The sequence below is a fragment of the Macaca mulatta genome, chromosome 2 (assembly GCF_049350105.2).
Source record: "Macaca mulatta isolate MMU2019108-1 chromosome 2, T2T-MMU8v2.0, whole genome shotgun sequence".
Lineage (NCBI taxonomy): Eukaryota > Metazoa > Chordata > Mammalia > Primates > Cercopithecidae > Macaca > Macaca mulatta.
In genome coordinates, this window is record NC_133407.1 from 1,397,630 (window position 1) to 1,411,979 (window position 14,350).

Consider the following 14,350-nt stretch of genomic DNA (forward strand, 5'->3'; position numbering starts at 1 on the left):
AAAGGCTCACCTGATAAAATATGGTCCCCTGACCAGTGGAGAAGTCAGCATCGTCCCAGAACGGAGCCACCAGGGCCACAGGGTCCCAGCCTGTGAAGCCTGTTGGGAGTGGGTTGGGATAGGAGAAAATCTGGTAGTCTGACTCTGGGAAGATGATCTGGCCATTGTCTGTGAACTAAGCACACAGGTTTTGTGGTTACCATTCAGGGAGGAAGGTGGGGAGGAAAGTCCCAGCCTTGGTCCAGCTCCACAGAAGCGTGACCCCCAAGGGTAGAGCTTTAGAGGTGCTAACAACCCCGGGAAGTCACCTCCTGTGTCCTGGCTTTGGGAGAGCCCTTTCCGTATAATCTCACAGAATACTCCACCCTTAAGGCATCCCTTGGGTCCTTGGGTGGTCGGCTTGGTCCTGTTTCACTGCAGATCCCCGGCTGTGGACCAGCCAATCACAGACACATCCCTCTTGGCCAGTCCCCTGGGCCCCATCCTGAAGCTTGTGACACATCATGTGGGGCTCAGGAGATGGAAACTCTGCTCTCCATCACTCAGGAGTGTAGACACCCTCTCTCCATCAGTCACAAGTGTAGACAGCCTATCTCCATCCCTCAGTGGCTGGAGCCCTGTCTCCATCACTCAGCGGTGTAGACAACCTCTCTCCATCACTAAGGGGTGTAGACACCCTCTCTCCATCACTCAGGGGTGTAGACACCCTCTCCATCACTCAGCGGTGTAGACACCCTCTCTCCATCACTAAGGGGTGTAGACACCCTCTCTCCATCACTCAGGGCTGTAGACACCCTCTCTCCATAACTCAGGGGGTGTAGACACCCTCTCCATCACTCAGGGGTGTAGACACCCTCTCTCCATCACTCAGCAGTGTAGACACCCTCTCTCCATAACTCAGGGCTGTAGACACCCTCTCTCCATCACTCAGGGGTGTAGACACCCTCTCTCCATCACTCAGCAGTGTAGACACCCTCTCTCCATCGCTCGGGGGTGTAGACACCCTCTCTCCATAACTCAGGTGTGTAAATACCCTCTCTCCATAACTCAGGTGTGTAGACACCCTCTCCATCCCTCAGGGCTGTAGACATCCTCTGTCCATCGCTCAGCAGTGTAGACACCCTCTCTCCATTACTCAGGGCTGTAGACACCCTTTCTCCATAACTCAGGGGGTGTAGACACCCTCTCTCCATCACTCAGGGCTGTAGACACCCTCTCTCCATCGCTCGGGGGTGTGGACACCCTCTCTCCATCACTCAGGGCTGTAGACACCCTCTCTCCATCACTCAGCAGTGTAGACACCCTCTCTCCATCACTCAGGGGTGTAGACACCCTCTCTCCATCACTCAGGGGTGTAGACACCCTTTCTCCATAACTCAGGGGCTGTAGACACCCTCTCTCCATCACTCAGGGGTGTAGACACCCTCTCTCCATCACTCAGCAGTGTAGACACCCTCTCTCCATCACTCAGCAGTGTAGACACCCTCTCTCCATAACTCAGGGCTGTAGACACCCTCTCTCCATCACTCAGGGCTGTAGACACCCTCTCTCCATCACTCAGGGGGTGTAGACACCCTCTCTCCATCACTAAGGGGTGTAGACACCCTCTCTCCATCACTCAGGGGGTGTAGACACCCTCTCTCCATCACTAAGGGGTGTAGACACCCTCTCCATCACTCAGGGCTGTAGACACCCTCTCTCCATAACTCAGGGGGTGTAGACACCCTCTCTCCATCACTAAGGGGTGTAGACACTCTCTCCATCACTCAGGGGTGTAGACAACCTCTCTCCATCACTCAGGGGTGTAGACACCGTTTTTACATCACTCAGGGGGTGGAGCCCTCTCTCCATCACTCTGGGGTGTAGACACCCTCGCTCCAACACTCAGGATTTTAGACACCCTCTCCATCACTCAGGTGCGTAGACATCATCTCTCCATCACTCAGGTGCGTAGACATCATCTCTCCATCACTCAGGGGTGTAGACACCCTCTCTCCATCGCTTGTGGTGTAGACACCCTCTCTCCATCACTCAGGGGTGTAGACACCCTCTCTCCATCGCTCGGGGGTGTGGACACCCTCTCTCCATCACTCAGGGGTGTAGACACCCTCTCTCCATCCCTCAGGGGTGTAGACACCCTCTCTCCATCACTCAGGGGTGTAGACACCCTCTCTCCATCCCTCAGGGCTATAGACACCCTCTCTCCATCACTCAGGGCTATAGACACCCTCTCTCCATCCCTCAGGGCTGTAGACACCCTCTCTCCATCCCTCAGGGCTGTAGACACCCTCTCTCCATCGCTCGGGGGTGTGGACACCCTCTCTCCATCGCTCGGTGGTGTAGACACCCTCTCTCCATCGCTCAGGGGTGTAGACACCCTCTCTCCATCGCTCGGGGGTGTAGACACCCTCTCTCCATCGCTCGGGTGGAAATCTCTCTCCATGGCTCAGCAGGTGTAGACACCTCACCATTGCTGAGTCGCCCTCTCATGGTGCGTCCCACAGCCTCCCCCTGAGGGCCGCGGGAGCCAGGACGGCCCCTCCAACTCCGTCCAGGGGACAGGGACCGGGGGGCCAGAGACTAATGCCAGAACGCGGGCACGGCGGGAACAGCTCCGTTTCCCAAGCGCAGCGTTTTGCTCCGGGGAAGGCCGCGCAGAGCAGCGCTGGGCCCAGCAGGCGTCCGCCCTCGCCTGGCGCCCCGTGTTCCTCGGCAGACGCCTGACATTAAGGGGGCTGTGGGGCGCACGAGGGGCCCCGCCGAGGCTGCCTCCACTCCTGCTTCCTCTGGGTTGTCTCGGAGCTGGGGAGAGAAGCGGCCCAGGGAGCCGAGGCCGCCGCCGGGACTCACGTAGAGGGAATCGCGGAGCGAGGAGCCGAGGGGGAAGCCAGTCGCGGGCCTGAAGAGCGGGGAGGTGAAGTCCACGGTCCTCCTGACGAACTGCAGGTCCCCGGCGCCGGCCCCGTAGGGGAGGAGGGAAGCTCCTGGCCAGGACAAAGACGAGCAGGACGTCTGAGGGGGCCTGGGCCTTCTTTAGGGCCGAAAGGGATCCCAGAGCCCTCCCCGCGCGCTGCGCGCACCTGCCCCGTTCCCCGAGGGCCCCAGAGGCAGCCAGCAAGGGCTCTTGTGGCTCCCTCTCCACCCACACTGAACGCATGTGGTCATTTTACTCCCGAACTGCGCCTCTCATCCTTCCCCAGCTCGGAGAAAAACAGGTCCTGCTAGCAGAATCCAGCAAACGATTCGCCATCTCTTAGGTAGTCCCAATCCTTTTCAGGGTTAAATGACAAACGTCCATGACGGACGCGGTGGCTCTCGCCTGTAATCCCAGAACTTTGGGAGGCCGAGGCGGGTGGATCACGAGGTCAGGAGTTCGAGACCAGCCTGACCAAGATGGAGAAACCTCGTCTCTACTAAAAATACAAAAACTAGCCTGGTGTGGTGGTGGACGCCTGTAATCCCAGCTTCTCGGGAGGCTGAGGCAGGAGAATCGCTTGAACCCGGGAGGTGGAGGTTTCAGTGAGCCAAGATTGCTCCACTGCACCCCAGCCTGGGCGACAAGAGCAACCCTCCGTTTCAAAAAAAAAAAAAAAATGACAAAAGTCCAGTGCAGTGAAGATTCGTGACTGCAGAGCCCTTTTCAGGGAATGAGACTTGCTTCCTAAGATGGCCTTTCTCCGGTTAAACGTGAAGACTCCTCGAATTTAACCTAGGACTCCCTAGAGGTTCTTGGGCTCCGGTTTGAGAAACCTGGTCCCAAATATTTCTCGCAGCTGCCGACTCCTTGGGGCCCTCCCCTGGTCCTGCTTGGAATCCCGTAGGCTCTCCTGGCCTGGTCGCTGCCTGCACATCTGGCCACTGCAGGCACCACTTGTTAAATGCGATTTGTACAATGCAAAACAGTCCTCCCTGGCTCTCCTTACCTACAGGATTGCATGCTGGCCGCACTTTTTGCTCCTCTTGTTCTCATTTTCAGCCACCCCAAATGATTCGGGGATCCGCTCCCCATGCAGCACCGGGTCCACTTTCCACCGCCATACCTTCTGCACTTTTGTTCCAGCTGTTCCCGCCCTCCTCCCTGCCCCTCCTCCCTGCCCGGGGTGCTCTCCACCCCCTGGCTCTGCCTTCCTTAGGGCTTTCCATTGTGTGCGCTTAGACCCTGGCATGAGTCCTCTAACCGCCTCTACCAGACAGTCCATCTGTCCCTTGCTGAATGGCACCAGGGTCATTTCTCTGTCTCCAGCCCCTGGCCCAGTGCCATGCACAAAGCCAGCCCTCAGCAGCGACTCCAATGCTGTGTCCCTGTCCTCAGTAAGGCCCTCCCGACCCGAAAGAGCAGAGACTGTGGGAAGCAGGCTGAGAGGGAGCCATCAGTTACGTCACCGCTCAAAACGCACATGTCTCACCTGTACGGCCTCACTCACCTTTCTCAGGCGGGACGGGGACGGGGGCAGGGGCGGGGGCAGCTGTGGAGCGGCTGTGCGTGGCAGTGCTGGGAGTGGCGGAGGTGGCGGCCTGGGAGGTGGTCGGGGGTGGGGATGGGGCTGTGGTGGTCTTGGAGGTGGTGGTCTTCACTGAGGTGGTGGTGGTCTTCACTGAGGTTGTCATCATTCCTGGACACATGAAAAGAGAAGGCAGGGGTGGTTCTTACAGTAAGAAAACAGCAGAGTCAAAGAGATTCAAAGAAATCAGGAGCTGGAAGAGAGAGCTGGAAACTCCTTGTCTGTCCACTGGTCATATCCAAACCACTCTCGACATCAGCGGTTTTCGACTGGGGCAGAGAGTGGGGTGAGCCTGTCACCCACCACACCCATCACCTCCTCCTCTGTGGGACCTGACTCAGTCCCACCGGATAATGTGAATGCGCCAGTGTTCTCAAGTACTCCTTAGGCTGAATTCAGCCAAGGGGGCCACTGGGAGAGACGAAGACAAGGCAGATGGCAGCTACCTGATGTTTCCGTCTTCAGAGGGGAGCCCGAGGATACTGTGGATGCTGAGGATGCGCTGCTGACGGCAAGAGGGGTGGCATGACCTGTGAGTAGGGTGGTGGAGTTCGACGTGACAGCAGGGCCAGGGAATGCTGGAGAGAATGGAGAGTGACTGCTGGAAGGAGAGAAAGTCAGTGTGGTCTGAGCTGTGTTCATGTCACTGGAGGAAGCTGAGTCTCTGGATGGCTGTGGAGTGGGAAATGTGTTCTTAGGATACTTAGATGCTGAAGAAGCTTCCAGAGTGGTCTGGATTGACAGGTAGGTGGTAGAGGAGAATGACGAGGTTGGCGTAGAATTCATCGTGCCACTATGATTGCTTGTAGAACTCTCGTGCGTGGACCTTATCATGGGGTTGGGTGTGGGGGTCACCCTTTTAGTAGCTTCCGGGTGCTCAGGGCTGGGCGTGCTTGAGACGCCCACTGACGATGCAGGCACCCGCGTGGTAATTGTTAAGGCATTGTTACCAGAATGTAACGGGGTAAAGACTGCTGCGGGTACGGTCTCATGGATGACTGAGCTCCTGCTTGTGGTCAGAACACCCTCACTGGTGGACACAACTGTGGAAGGAGAATGAGAGGCGCCATCACTCAGGGTGCTGGAACTGACCTTAGGTGGCCCTTCTGTGGTCCCAGGTGACGAGGTTGGCACTGTTGTCTGGGTGCCATGGCTGTTGCTGACAAGGGCCATGTTGAAGGTTGTACCAGACCCTGAAGGTGACAGAGTGTGGGTCTCGGTTTGTGGAAATGTGAGCCCACTGGATGTGATCGAAGGAGGTGTGGGTGTGACTGTTGAGAAAGTGTCAGTCGCCTGGGACACCAGGCTGATGGTGTCAGACCCTCTGCTGGTTCCTGTCTTCTCAGTCTGCGCCATCCGGGAAATGGCGGCCGTCTCCTGAGGAGAGGCACTGGGAGAAGTTGGGCTTGACTGTCCTGTTGGTCTCCCTGCAGTGGAGGCCTCAGAGAGGGTGACAGGAAAGGTGCTGGGGACAATCGCAGACACCATTCCTGTGCTTACTGGGGTGGCATCATGACTGGCTGAGGCAGATAGCAATTCGGTTGTTGACTGGGTTGTGTTACTGTCCCTGGAGGGGTTTGGCGAGAACCATGTGGTCTCTCCTGTGATGGATATTCCTTCGCTTCCTGAAGGTGTTGTGCTGCTCGCCCTGGATGAGGAAGGGGTAGCTGTGCCCTCTGAGGTGGTGCCCGACCCTGAGGAGGCCGGTTCACTGGTCTGTGTTTCTCCAGAGGCCTCTGTGCCTTCAGCCTGGTGGGTTTGGGTCATGGCTGCTGCTGTTTCAGGTGAGGTGCTGGCAGAGGCTGATGTCCATCGTCCTTCTGGGACCCCTGGTGTTGACACTACACCAGGAAGGGCACCTGTTATGGAAAGTGATGCGCCTCCTGAGGGCGCCAGGGTGGAGTCAGGGCTGCTAGGTGCCGCCTGCAGTACTGTGGTTGGGGCCTGGGTTGTGTGACCATCCCCAGTGGGAGCTGGGGCAAAGGTTGTCGCTGCACTTATGGTAGGTGCGTCCTGAGGAGCAATTTCTGAGGGTGAGTGCCCACTGGCTGTGAAGGAAGAGCCTGGGGTGGTGACTGTCTTGGTGTCAGTCACAGGGGAGATGGACCTTGTGGTTTGGGATTCTTGTGTGGTCTGCGGGGCTTGAGTGTGACCTCTCTGGGAAACAGCCAGTGATTCCTGAGGAGAGGTGTTTGTGGAATGTATTGTTGAATGATTTGTTGATGGTGCCATTGTAATTTGTTGTGATGTGTGTCCATCCAGCATAGGTGAAGAAGATGGGGATGTGGCCGTATTTATCATCTGAGTCACACTGTAGCTTGGGCTGTTGATAGGAACCTCTCCAGTGGTCCCCGTTTCTTGTGTCCATTGTGTCTGGGCACCTGCCCCTGTTGTTTCCAGGAGAGTTGTGCTGTGGGAGGGGTGTGTGGTGGGCTGTCCTGATTCCCCTATTGTTGAGACCTCAGAGGGGACCCTTGGAATAGTGCCAGCTGTCCCTGGCACTATTGGACTTCCTGTGACAAGCCTAGTGGCAGCACCTGTTGGTGTTGAGGGCAGTTCTTTTGGTGAGCGAGTTGTGCGGTCTTCACTGGAGAATGAGGAAGGCCATGTTATGGTTTCATGTGGAGGAAATGTCTCATGAGACACACCTGGAGACACTGAACTCCTCTCATAAGGCCGTCCTATGGTCTCTGCACCTTCACTCTGCTGGGTGTGGAAAGCTGTGGATATTTTTGGAGGTAAAGAACTGGGGGAGAGTGCTGTTGACAGTGTGTCTGACAACCATATGGTTGAAACTCTAGAAGTAATTGCAGAAATGGTTCCCCTTACAGGTAGTGATATTTCCTCTGTGTTTCCAAGAGTAGAGTCTCTGGAGGTGGGCATTCTGAACACCTCTGATGTCACCAGGAATGCGTTGCTGACACTGGAAGGGGATGAAGTGGTTGTTTCACCAGAAGGGAATGTCTCCTGAGAAACTGTTCCACTTGGGTTGAATCCACTTGGTGAGGATAAAACAGTTGATGTTGTAACCGGTGTGAGGGTGTTGATTTGAGATACTCTGGTGGTCTCTATGCTCTGAGTCTGGTGGTTCTGCAAAGAATCTGATGTGTCTTGCGTAGAGGTCCTTGAGGAAGTTGTTCGTGATTGTCCTTCTGGTTCAGCTGCTACTGAGACTGCTGAGGTCACTGGAGTAGAACTTTCAGTTCCTGGTGTTGATGTCTCTTCTGTGTTTCCAAGAGTGGAGTCTGTGGAGGTTGTCGTTGTTATAGTCTTTGATGTCATCATGAGTGTGTTGGTGACACTGGAGGAAAATGATGTGGTTATTTCATCTGGAGGAGATGTCTTCTGAGAAACAGCCTCCGTCACATTGAGTACACTTGGGGAAGAGGGAAGAGCTGATGTCATCATCTGTGTGAGGGTGTCAGTTTGAGCTTCACTGGTGATCTCTGTGCTCTGAGACTGGTGGTTCTGAGAAAAACCTGTAGTGTCCTGAGTAGAAGTCCTTGAGGAAGTTGCTGGTAATTGTCCTTCTGGCTCAGCTGTTATTGAGGCTGCTGAAGTGACTGGCATAAGACTTCTTGTAACAGGTACTGATGTCTCCCCTGTGTTTCCAAGAGTGGAGTCTGTGGAGGTTGTCGTTGTTATCTTCTTTGATGTCATCATGGGTGTGTTTGTGACACTAAAGAGGGATGAGGTAGTTGTTTCACCTGGAGGAAATGTCTTCTGAGAAATAGTCCCTTTCACATTGTGTACACTTGGGGAGACGGAAGGAATTGATGTGGTTCTCTGTGTAAGAGTGCTGGTTTGAGATTCTTTGGTGGTCTCAGTGCTCTGAGTCTGGTGGTTCTGCGAAGAAGCTGATGTGTCCTGGATAGAAGTTCTTGAGGACGTTGTTCGTGATTGTCCTTCCAGTTCAGCTGTTATTGAGACTGCTGAGGTCACTGGGGTAGAACTTTCAGTTCCTGGTGTTGATGTCTCTTCTATGTTTCCAAGAGTGGAGTCTGTGGAGGTTGTCATTGCTATAGTCTTTGATGTCATCATGAGCGTGTTGGTGACACTGGAGGGAAATGATGTGGTCATTTCATCTGCAGGAGACGTCTTTTGAGAAACAGTCTCCATCCCATTGAGTACACTTGGGGAAGAGGAAAGTGATGTCATCATCTGTGTGAGGGTGCTGGTTTGAGCTTCGCTGGTGGTCTCTGTGCGCTGAGACTGGTGGTTCTGAGAAGAAGCTGATATATCCTGGGTAGAGGTCCTTGAGGAAGGTGCTGCTGATTGTCCTTCTGGTTCAACTGGTATGGATGCTGCTGAGGGGGCTGGAGCAGGACTTTTAGTTCCAGGTGTCGACATCTCCTCAGTGTTACTAAAAGTGAATTCTGTAAAGGTTGTCATTGTCATAAACTTTGATGTCATTATGGGTGTGCTGGTGACACTGGAGGGAGATGGGGTGGTCATTTCACCTGCAGAGAATGTCTCCTGAGAAACAGCCTCTGTGACATTGAGTACACTTGGGGAAGAGGAAAGTGTTGATGTGGATCTCTGTGTGAGGGTGCCAGTTTCAGCTTCACCTGTGGTCTCCGTGCTCTGAGACTGGTGGTTCTGAGAAGAAGTTGATGTGTCCTGAGTAGAGGTCCTCAAAGAAGTTGCTGATGATTGTCCTTCTGGCTCGGCTGTTATTGAGGCTCCTGAGGTGACTTGGGTAGAACTTTCAGTTCCTGGTGTTGATGTCTCCACTATGTTTCCAGGAGTGGAGTCTATAAAGGTTGTCATTGTTATAGTCTTTGATGTCATCCTGGGTGTGTTGGTGACACTGGATGGAAATGATGTGGTCATTTCATCTGGAAGGGATGTCTCCCAAGAAACAGTCTCTGTCACATTGAGTACACTTGGGGAGGATGAAAGAGTTGATGTTATCATCTGTGTGAGGGTGCCAGTTTGAGCTTTGCTGGTGGTCTCTATGCTCTGAGTCTGGTGGTTCTGAGAAGAAGCTGATGTGTCTTGCGTAGAGGTCCTCGAGGAAGTTGTTTGTGATTGTCCTTCCAGTTCAGCTGTTATTGAGACTGCTGAGGTCACTGGGGTAGAACTTTCAGTTCCTGGTGTTGATGTCTGTTCTGTGTTTCCAACAGTGGAGTCTGTTGAGGTTGTCATTGTTATAGTCTTTGATGTCATCATGAGCGTGTTGGTGACACTGGAGGGAAATGATGTGGTTATTTCATCTGGAGGAGATGTCTTCTGAGAAACCGTCTCCGTCACATTGAGTACACTTGGGGAAGAGGAAAGTGTTGATGTCATCATCTGTGTGAGGGTGCTGGTTTGAGCTTCACTGGTGGCCTCTGTGCTCTGAGATGGGTGGTTCTGAGAAGAAGCTGATATGTCCTGGGTAGAGGTCCTTGAGGAAGGTGCTATTGATTGTCCTTCCATCTCAGCTGTGATGGTCGCTGCTGAGGGGGCTGGAGTAGGACTTTTAGTTCCAGGTGTCGACGTCTCCTCAGGGTTACTAAAAGTGGACTCTGTAAAGGTTGTCATTGTCATAACCTTTGATGTCATCATGGGTGTGCTGGTGACACTGGAGGGAGATGGGGTGGTCATTTCATCTGCAGGGGATGTCTTCTGAGAAACAGCCTCTGTGACATTGAGTACACTTGGGGAAGAGGAAAGTGTTGATGTGGATCTCTGTGTGAGGGTGCCGGTTTCAGCTTCGCTTGTGGTCTCCGTGCTCTGAGACTGGTGGTTCTGAGAAAAAGCTGATGTGTCCTGAGTAGAGGTCCTCAGAGAAGTTGCTGATTGTCCTTCTGGCTCAGCTGTTATTGAGACTGCTGATGTGACTGGCATCAGACTTCCAGTAAGCGGTGTTGATGTCTCCCCTGTGTTTCCAAGGCTGGAGTCTGTGGAGGTTGTCATTGTTATAACCTTGGATGTCATCACGGGTGTGTCACTGGAGGGTGATGAGGTGGTCGTATCACCTGGAGGAGATGTCTCCTGAGAAACAGTCCATGTCACGTTACGTACTGTTGGGGAGTAAGAAAGAGTGGATGTGGGCATCTGTGTGAGGGTGCTGGTTTGAGATTCTCTGGTGGTCTCCATGCTCTGAGTCTGGTGGTTCTGAGAAAAACCTGTTGTGTCCAGGGAAGAGGTCATTGAGGAAGTTGCTGGTGATTGTCCTTCTGGCTCAGCTGTCATTGACGCGGCTGAGGTGACTGACCTATGACTTCCAGTAAGCGGTGTTGATGTCTCCACTATGTTTCCAAGAGTGGAGTCTGTGGAGGTTGTCGTTGTTATCATCTTTGATGTCATCATGGATGTGTCCGTGACACTGGAGAGGAATGAGGCAGTTGTTTCACCCGGAGGAGATGTGTCCTGAGAAACAGTTGCTGTCATATTGTGTACACTTGGGGAGGATGGAAGAGGTAATGTGGACATTTCTGTGAGGGTGCTGGTTTGAGACTCTCTGGTGGTGTCTGTGCTCTGTGTCTGGTGGTTCTGCAAAGAAGCTGATGTGTCCTGGATAGAAGTCCTTGAGGACGTTGTTTGTGATTGTCCTTCCAGTTCAGCTGTTATTGAGACTGCTGAGGTCACTGGGGTAGAACTTTCAGTTGCTGGTGCTGATGTCTCTTCTGTGTTTCCAAGAGTGGAGTCTGTGGAGGTTGTCGTTGTTATAGTCTTTGATGTCATCATGAGCGTGTTGGTGACACTGGAGAGAAATGATGTGGACATTTCATCTGGAGGAGACATCTTTTGAGAAACAGTCTCCATCCCATTGAGTACACTTGGGGAAGAGGAAAGTGATGTCATCATCTGTGTGAGGGTGCTGGTTTGAGCTTCGCTGGTGGTCTCTGTGCTCTGAGACTGGTGGTTCTGAGAAGAAGCTGATATATCCTGGGTAGAGGTCCTTGAGGAAGGTGCTGCTGATTGTCCGTCTGGTTCAGCTGTGATGGACGCTGCTGAGGGGACTGGTGTAGGACTTTTAGTTCCAGGTGTCGATGTCTCCTCAGTGTTATTAAAAATTGATTCTGTAAAGGTTGTCATTGTCATAACCTTTGATGTCATCATGGGTGTGCTGGTGACACTGGAGGGAGATGGGGTGGTCATTTCATCTGCAGAGGATGTCTCCTGAGAAACAGTCTCTGTGACATTGAGTACACTTGGGGAAGAGGAAAGTGTTGATGTGGATCTCTGTGTGAGGGTGCCGGTTTCAGCTTCGCTTGTGGTCTCCGTGCTCTGAGACTGGTGGTTCTGAGAAAAAGCTGATGTGTCCTGAGTAGAGGTCCTCAGAGAAGTTGCTGATTGTCCTTCTGGCTCAGCTGTTATTGAGACTGCTGATGTGACTGGCATCAGACTTCCAGTAAGCGGTGTTGATGTCTCCCCTGTGTTTCCAAGGCTGGAGTCTGTGGAGGTTGTCATTGTTATAACCTTGGATGTCATCACGGGTGTGTCACTGGAGGGTGATGAGGTGGTCGTATCACCTGGAGGAGATGTCTCCTGAGAAACAGTCCATGTCACGTTACGTACTGTTGGGGAGTAAGAAAGAGTGGATGTGGGCATCTGTGTGAGGGTGCTGGTTTGAGATTCTCTGGTGGTCTCCATGCTCTGAGTCTGGTGGTTCTGAGAAAAACCTGTTGTGTCCAGGGAAGAGGTCATTGAGGAAGTTGCTGGTGATTGTCCTTCTGGCTCAGCTGTCATTGACGCAGCTGAGGTGACTGACCTATGACTTCCAGTAAGCGGTGTTGATGTCTCCACTGTGTTTCCAAGAGTGGAGTCTGTGGAGGTTGTCGTTGTTATCATCTTTGATGTCATCATGGATGTGTCCGTGACACTGGAGAGGAATGAGGCAGTTGTTTCACCCGGAGGAGATGTGTCCTGAGAAACAGTTGCTGTCATATTGTGTACACTTGGGGAGGATGGAAGAGGTAATGTGGACATCTCTGTGAGGGTGCTGGTTTGAGACTCTCTGGTGGTGTCTGTGCTCTGTGTCTGGTGGTTCTGCGAAGAAGCTGATGTGTCCTGGATAGAAGTTCTTGAGGACGTTGTTTGTGATTGTCCTTCCAGTTCAGCTGTTATTGAGACTGCTGAGGTCACTGGGGTAGAACTTTCAGTTGCTGGTGTTGATGTCTCTTCTGTGTTTCCAAGAGTGGAGTCTGTGGAGGTTGTCGTTGTTATAGTCTTTGATGTCATCATGAGCGTGTTGGTGACACTGGAGAGAAATGATGTGGTCATTTCATCTGGAGGAGACATCTTTTGAGAAACAGTCTCCGTCCCATTGAGTACACTTGGGGAAGAGGAAAGAGTTGATGTCATCATCTGTGTAGGGGTGCCAGTTTGAGCTTCGCTGGTGGTCTCTGTGCGCTGAGACTGGTGGTTCTGAGAAGAAGCTGATATGTCCTGGGTAGAGGTCCTTGAGGAAGGTGCTGTTGATTGTCCTGCTGGCTCAGCTGTTATAGACTCTACTGAGGATACTGGAGTAGGACTTTTAGTTCCAGGTGTTGATGTCTCCTCTGTTTTTCCAAGAATGGAGTCTGTAGATGTTGTCATTGGGGGTGTGTTGCTGAAACTGGAGGGGGATGAGGTGGTTGTTTCACCTGGAGGAGTTGCCTCTTGGGAAACAGTCCCTGTCACATTGTGTGTACTTGGAGAGAAGGAAAGAGTTGATGTCGTCATCTGTGTGAGAGTGCTGATTTGAGATTTTCTGGTGGTCTGCATGCTGTGAGTTCGGTGGTTCTGGGAAAAAGCTGATTTGTCCTGAATAGATGTCCTCAGCAAAGCTGCAGTTGATTGTCCATTTGTCTCAGCTGTTATGGAGGCTGCTGAGGCCAGTGGGGAAGGACTTTTAGTTCCCAGTGTTGATGTCTCCTCTGTGTTTCCAAGAGTGGAGTCTGTGGATGTTGTCATCACGGGTGTGTTGCTGAAACTCGAGGGGTATGAGGTCATTGTTTTACCTGGAGTAGATGTCTCCTGAGAAACAGTCTCTGTCACATTGTGTACACTTGGGGAGGATGAAAAAGTTAATGTGGCCATCTGTGTGAGGGTGCCAGTTTCAGATTCTCTGGTAGTCTCCATGCTCTTAGTCTGGTGGTTCTGAGATGAAGCTGATATGTCCTGATTAGAGGTCCTTGAAGAAGTTGCAGTTGATTGTCCCTCTAGTGTCATTGCTACTGAGCCTGCTGAGGTGACTGCAGTAGGATTTTTACTTCCAGTTGTTGATGTTTCCCCTGTGGTTCCTGGAGTGGAGTCTGTGGACATTTTCATTGTTTGCACCTGTGATGTCATCAGGAATGTGTTGCTCACACTGGAATGGGGTGAGGTGGTTGTTTCACCTGAAGGGGATGTCTCGTGAGGAATGCTCTTCGTAGAAATACAGCTACTTGGAGTGGATGAGGGAAGCGGTGTTGTCACATTACTATTTTCTTTAAATAGAAGACAGAAAAATATCGTGAGACTTGAGAGTTTAAGCTCAGTGAAGTTGAAGCTCTTATTACAATGATGAGTGTAGTGTTTATTTATTTAACCAGAGCTAAGGTTTTTGCCCACATATGCAGACACCTACTGATAGTGAATACTGCAATAAATAACACTTGCCAACATCTTGTCGCCATTGTGTTTGCCTCCAAAGATTGTTTTGTTTTGTTTTTTGAGACAGCATCTTGCTCTGCCACTCAGGCTGAAGGGCAGTGGCACACTCAGGGCTCTCTGCAGCCTCGACCTATAGGACTCAAGCAATCCTCTCACCTCAGCCTTCCAAGTAGCTAGGACCACAAGCATGCACCATAATGCCCAGCTAATTCTTTTTTTTGTGGAGATGAGGTCTTGCTATGTTGTCCAGGTTGGTCTTGAACTCCTGGGCACAAGGGATC

General features: G+C 52.4%; 1 protein-coding gene across 3 annotated transcripts in view; it reads right to left on the reverse strand.

The window, feature by feature from the left end:
• MUC4 (mucin 4, cell surface associated) overlaps positions 1–14,350 on the reverse strand; it is a 66,702-nt gene that overhangs the window by 26,277 nt on the left and 26,075 nt on the right. For 2 of the 3 annotated variants that reach the window (XR_013413453.1, XM_077991077.1), the window contains exons 2-5: positions 4,949–13,903; positions 4,425–4,613; positions 2,851–2,984; positions 11–175 (exon numbers count right to left, since the gene is read on the reverse strand). Coding sequence is in view for 2 of the 3 variants with exons in the window: in XM_077991077.1 (XP_077847203.1) it covers positions 11–175; positions 2,851–2,984; positions 4,425–4,613; positions 4,949–13,903 (9,443 nt within the window). In the remaining variant the exon portion in view is untranslated. The remainder of the gene's footprint in view (positions 1–10; positions 176–2,850; positions 2,985–4,424; positions 4,614–4,948; positions 13,904–14,350) is intronic. The other variant, XM_028843520.2, reaches the window with a different exon arrangement.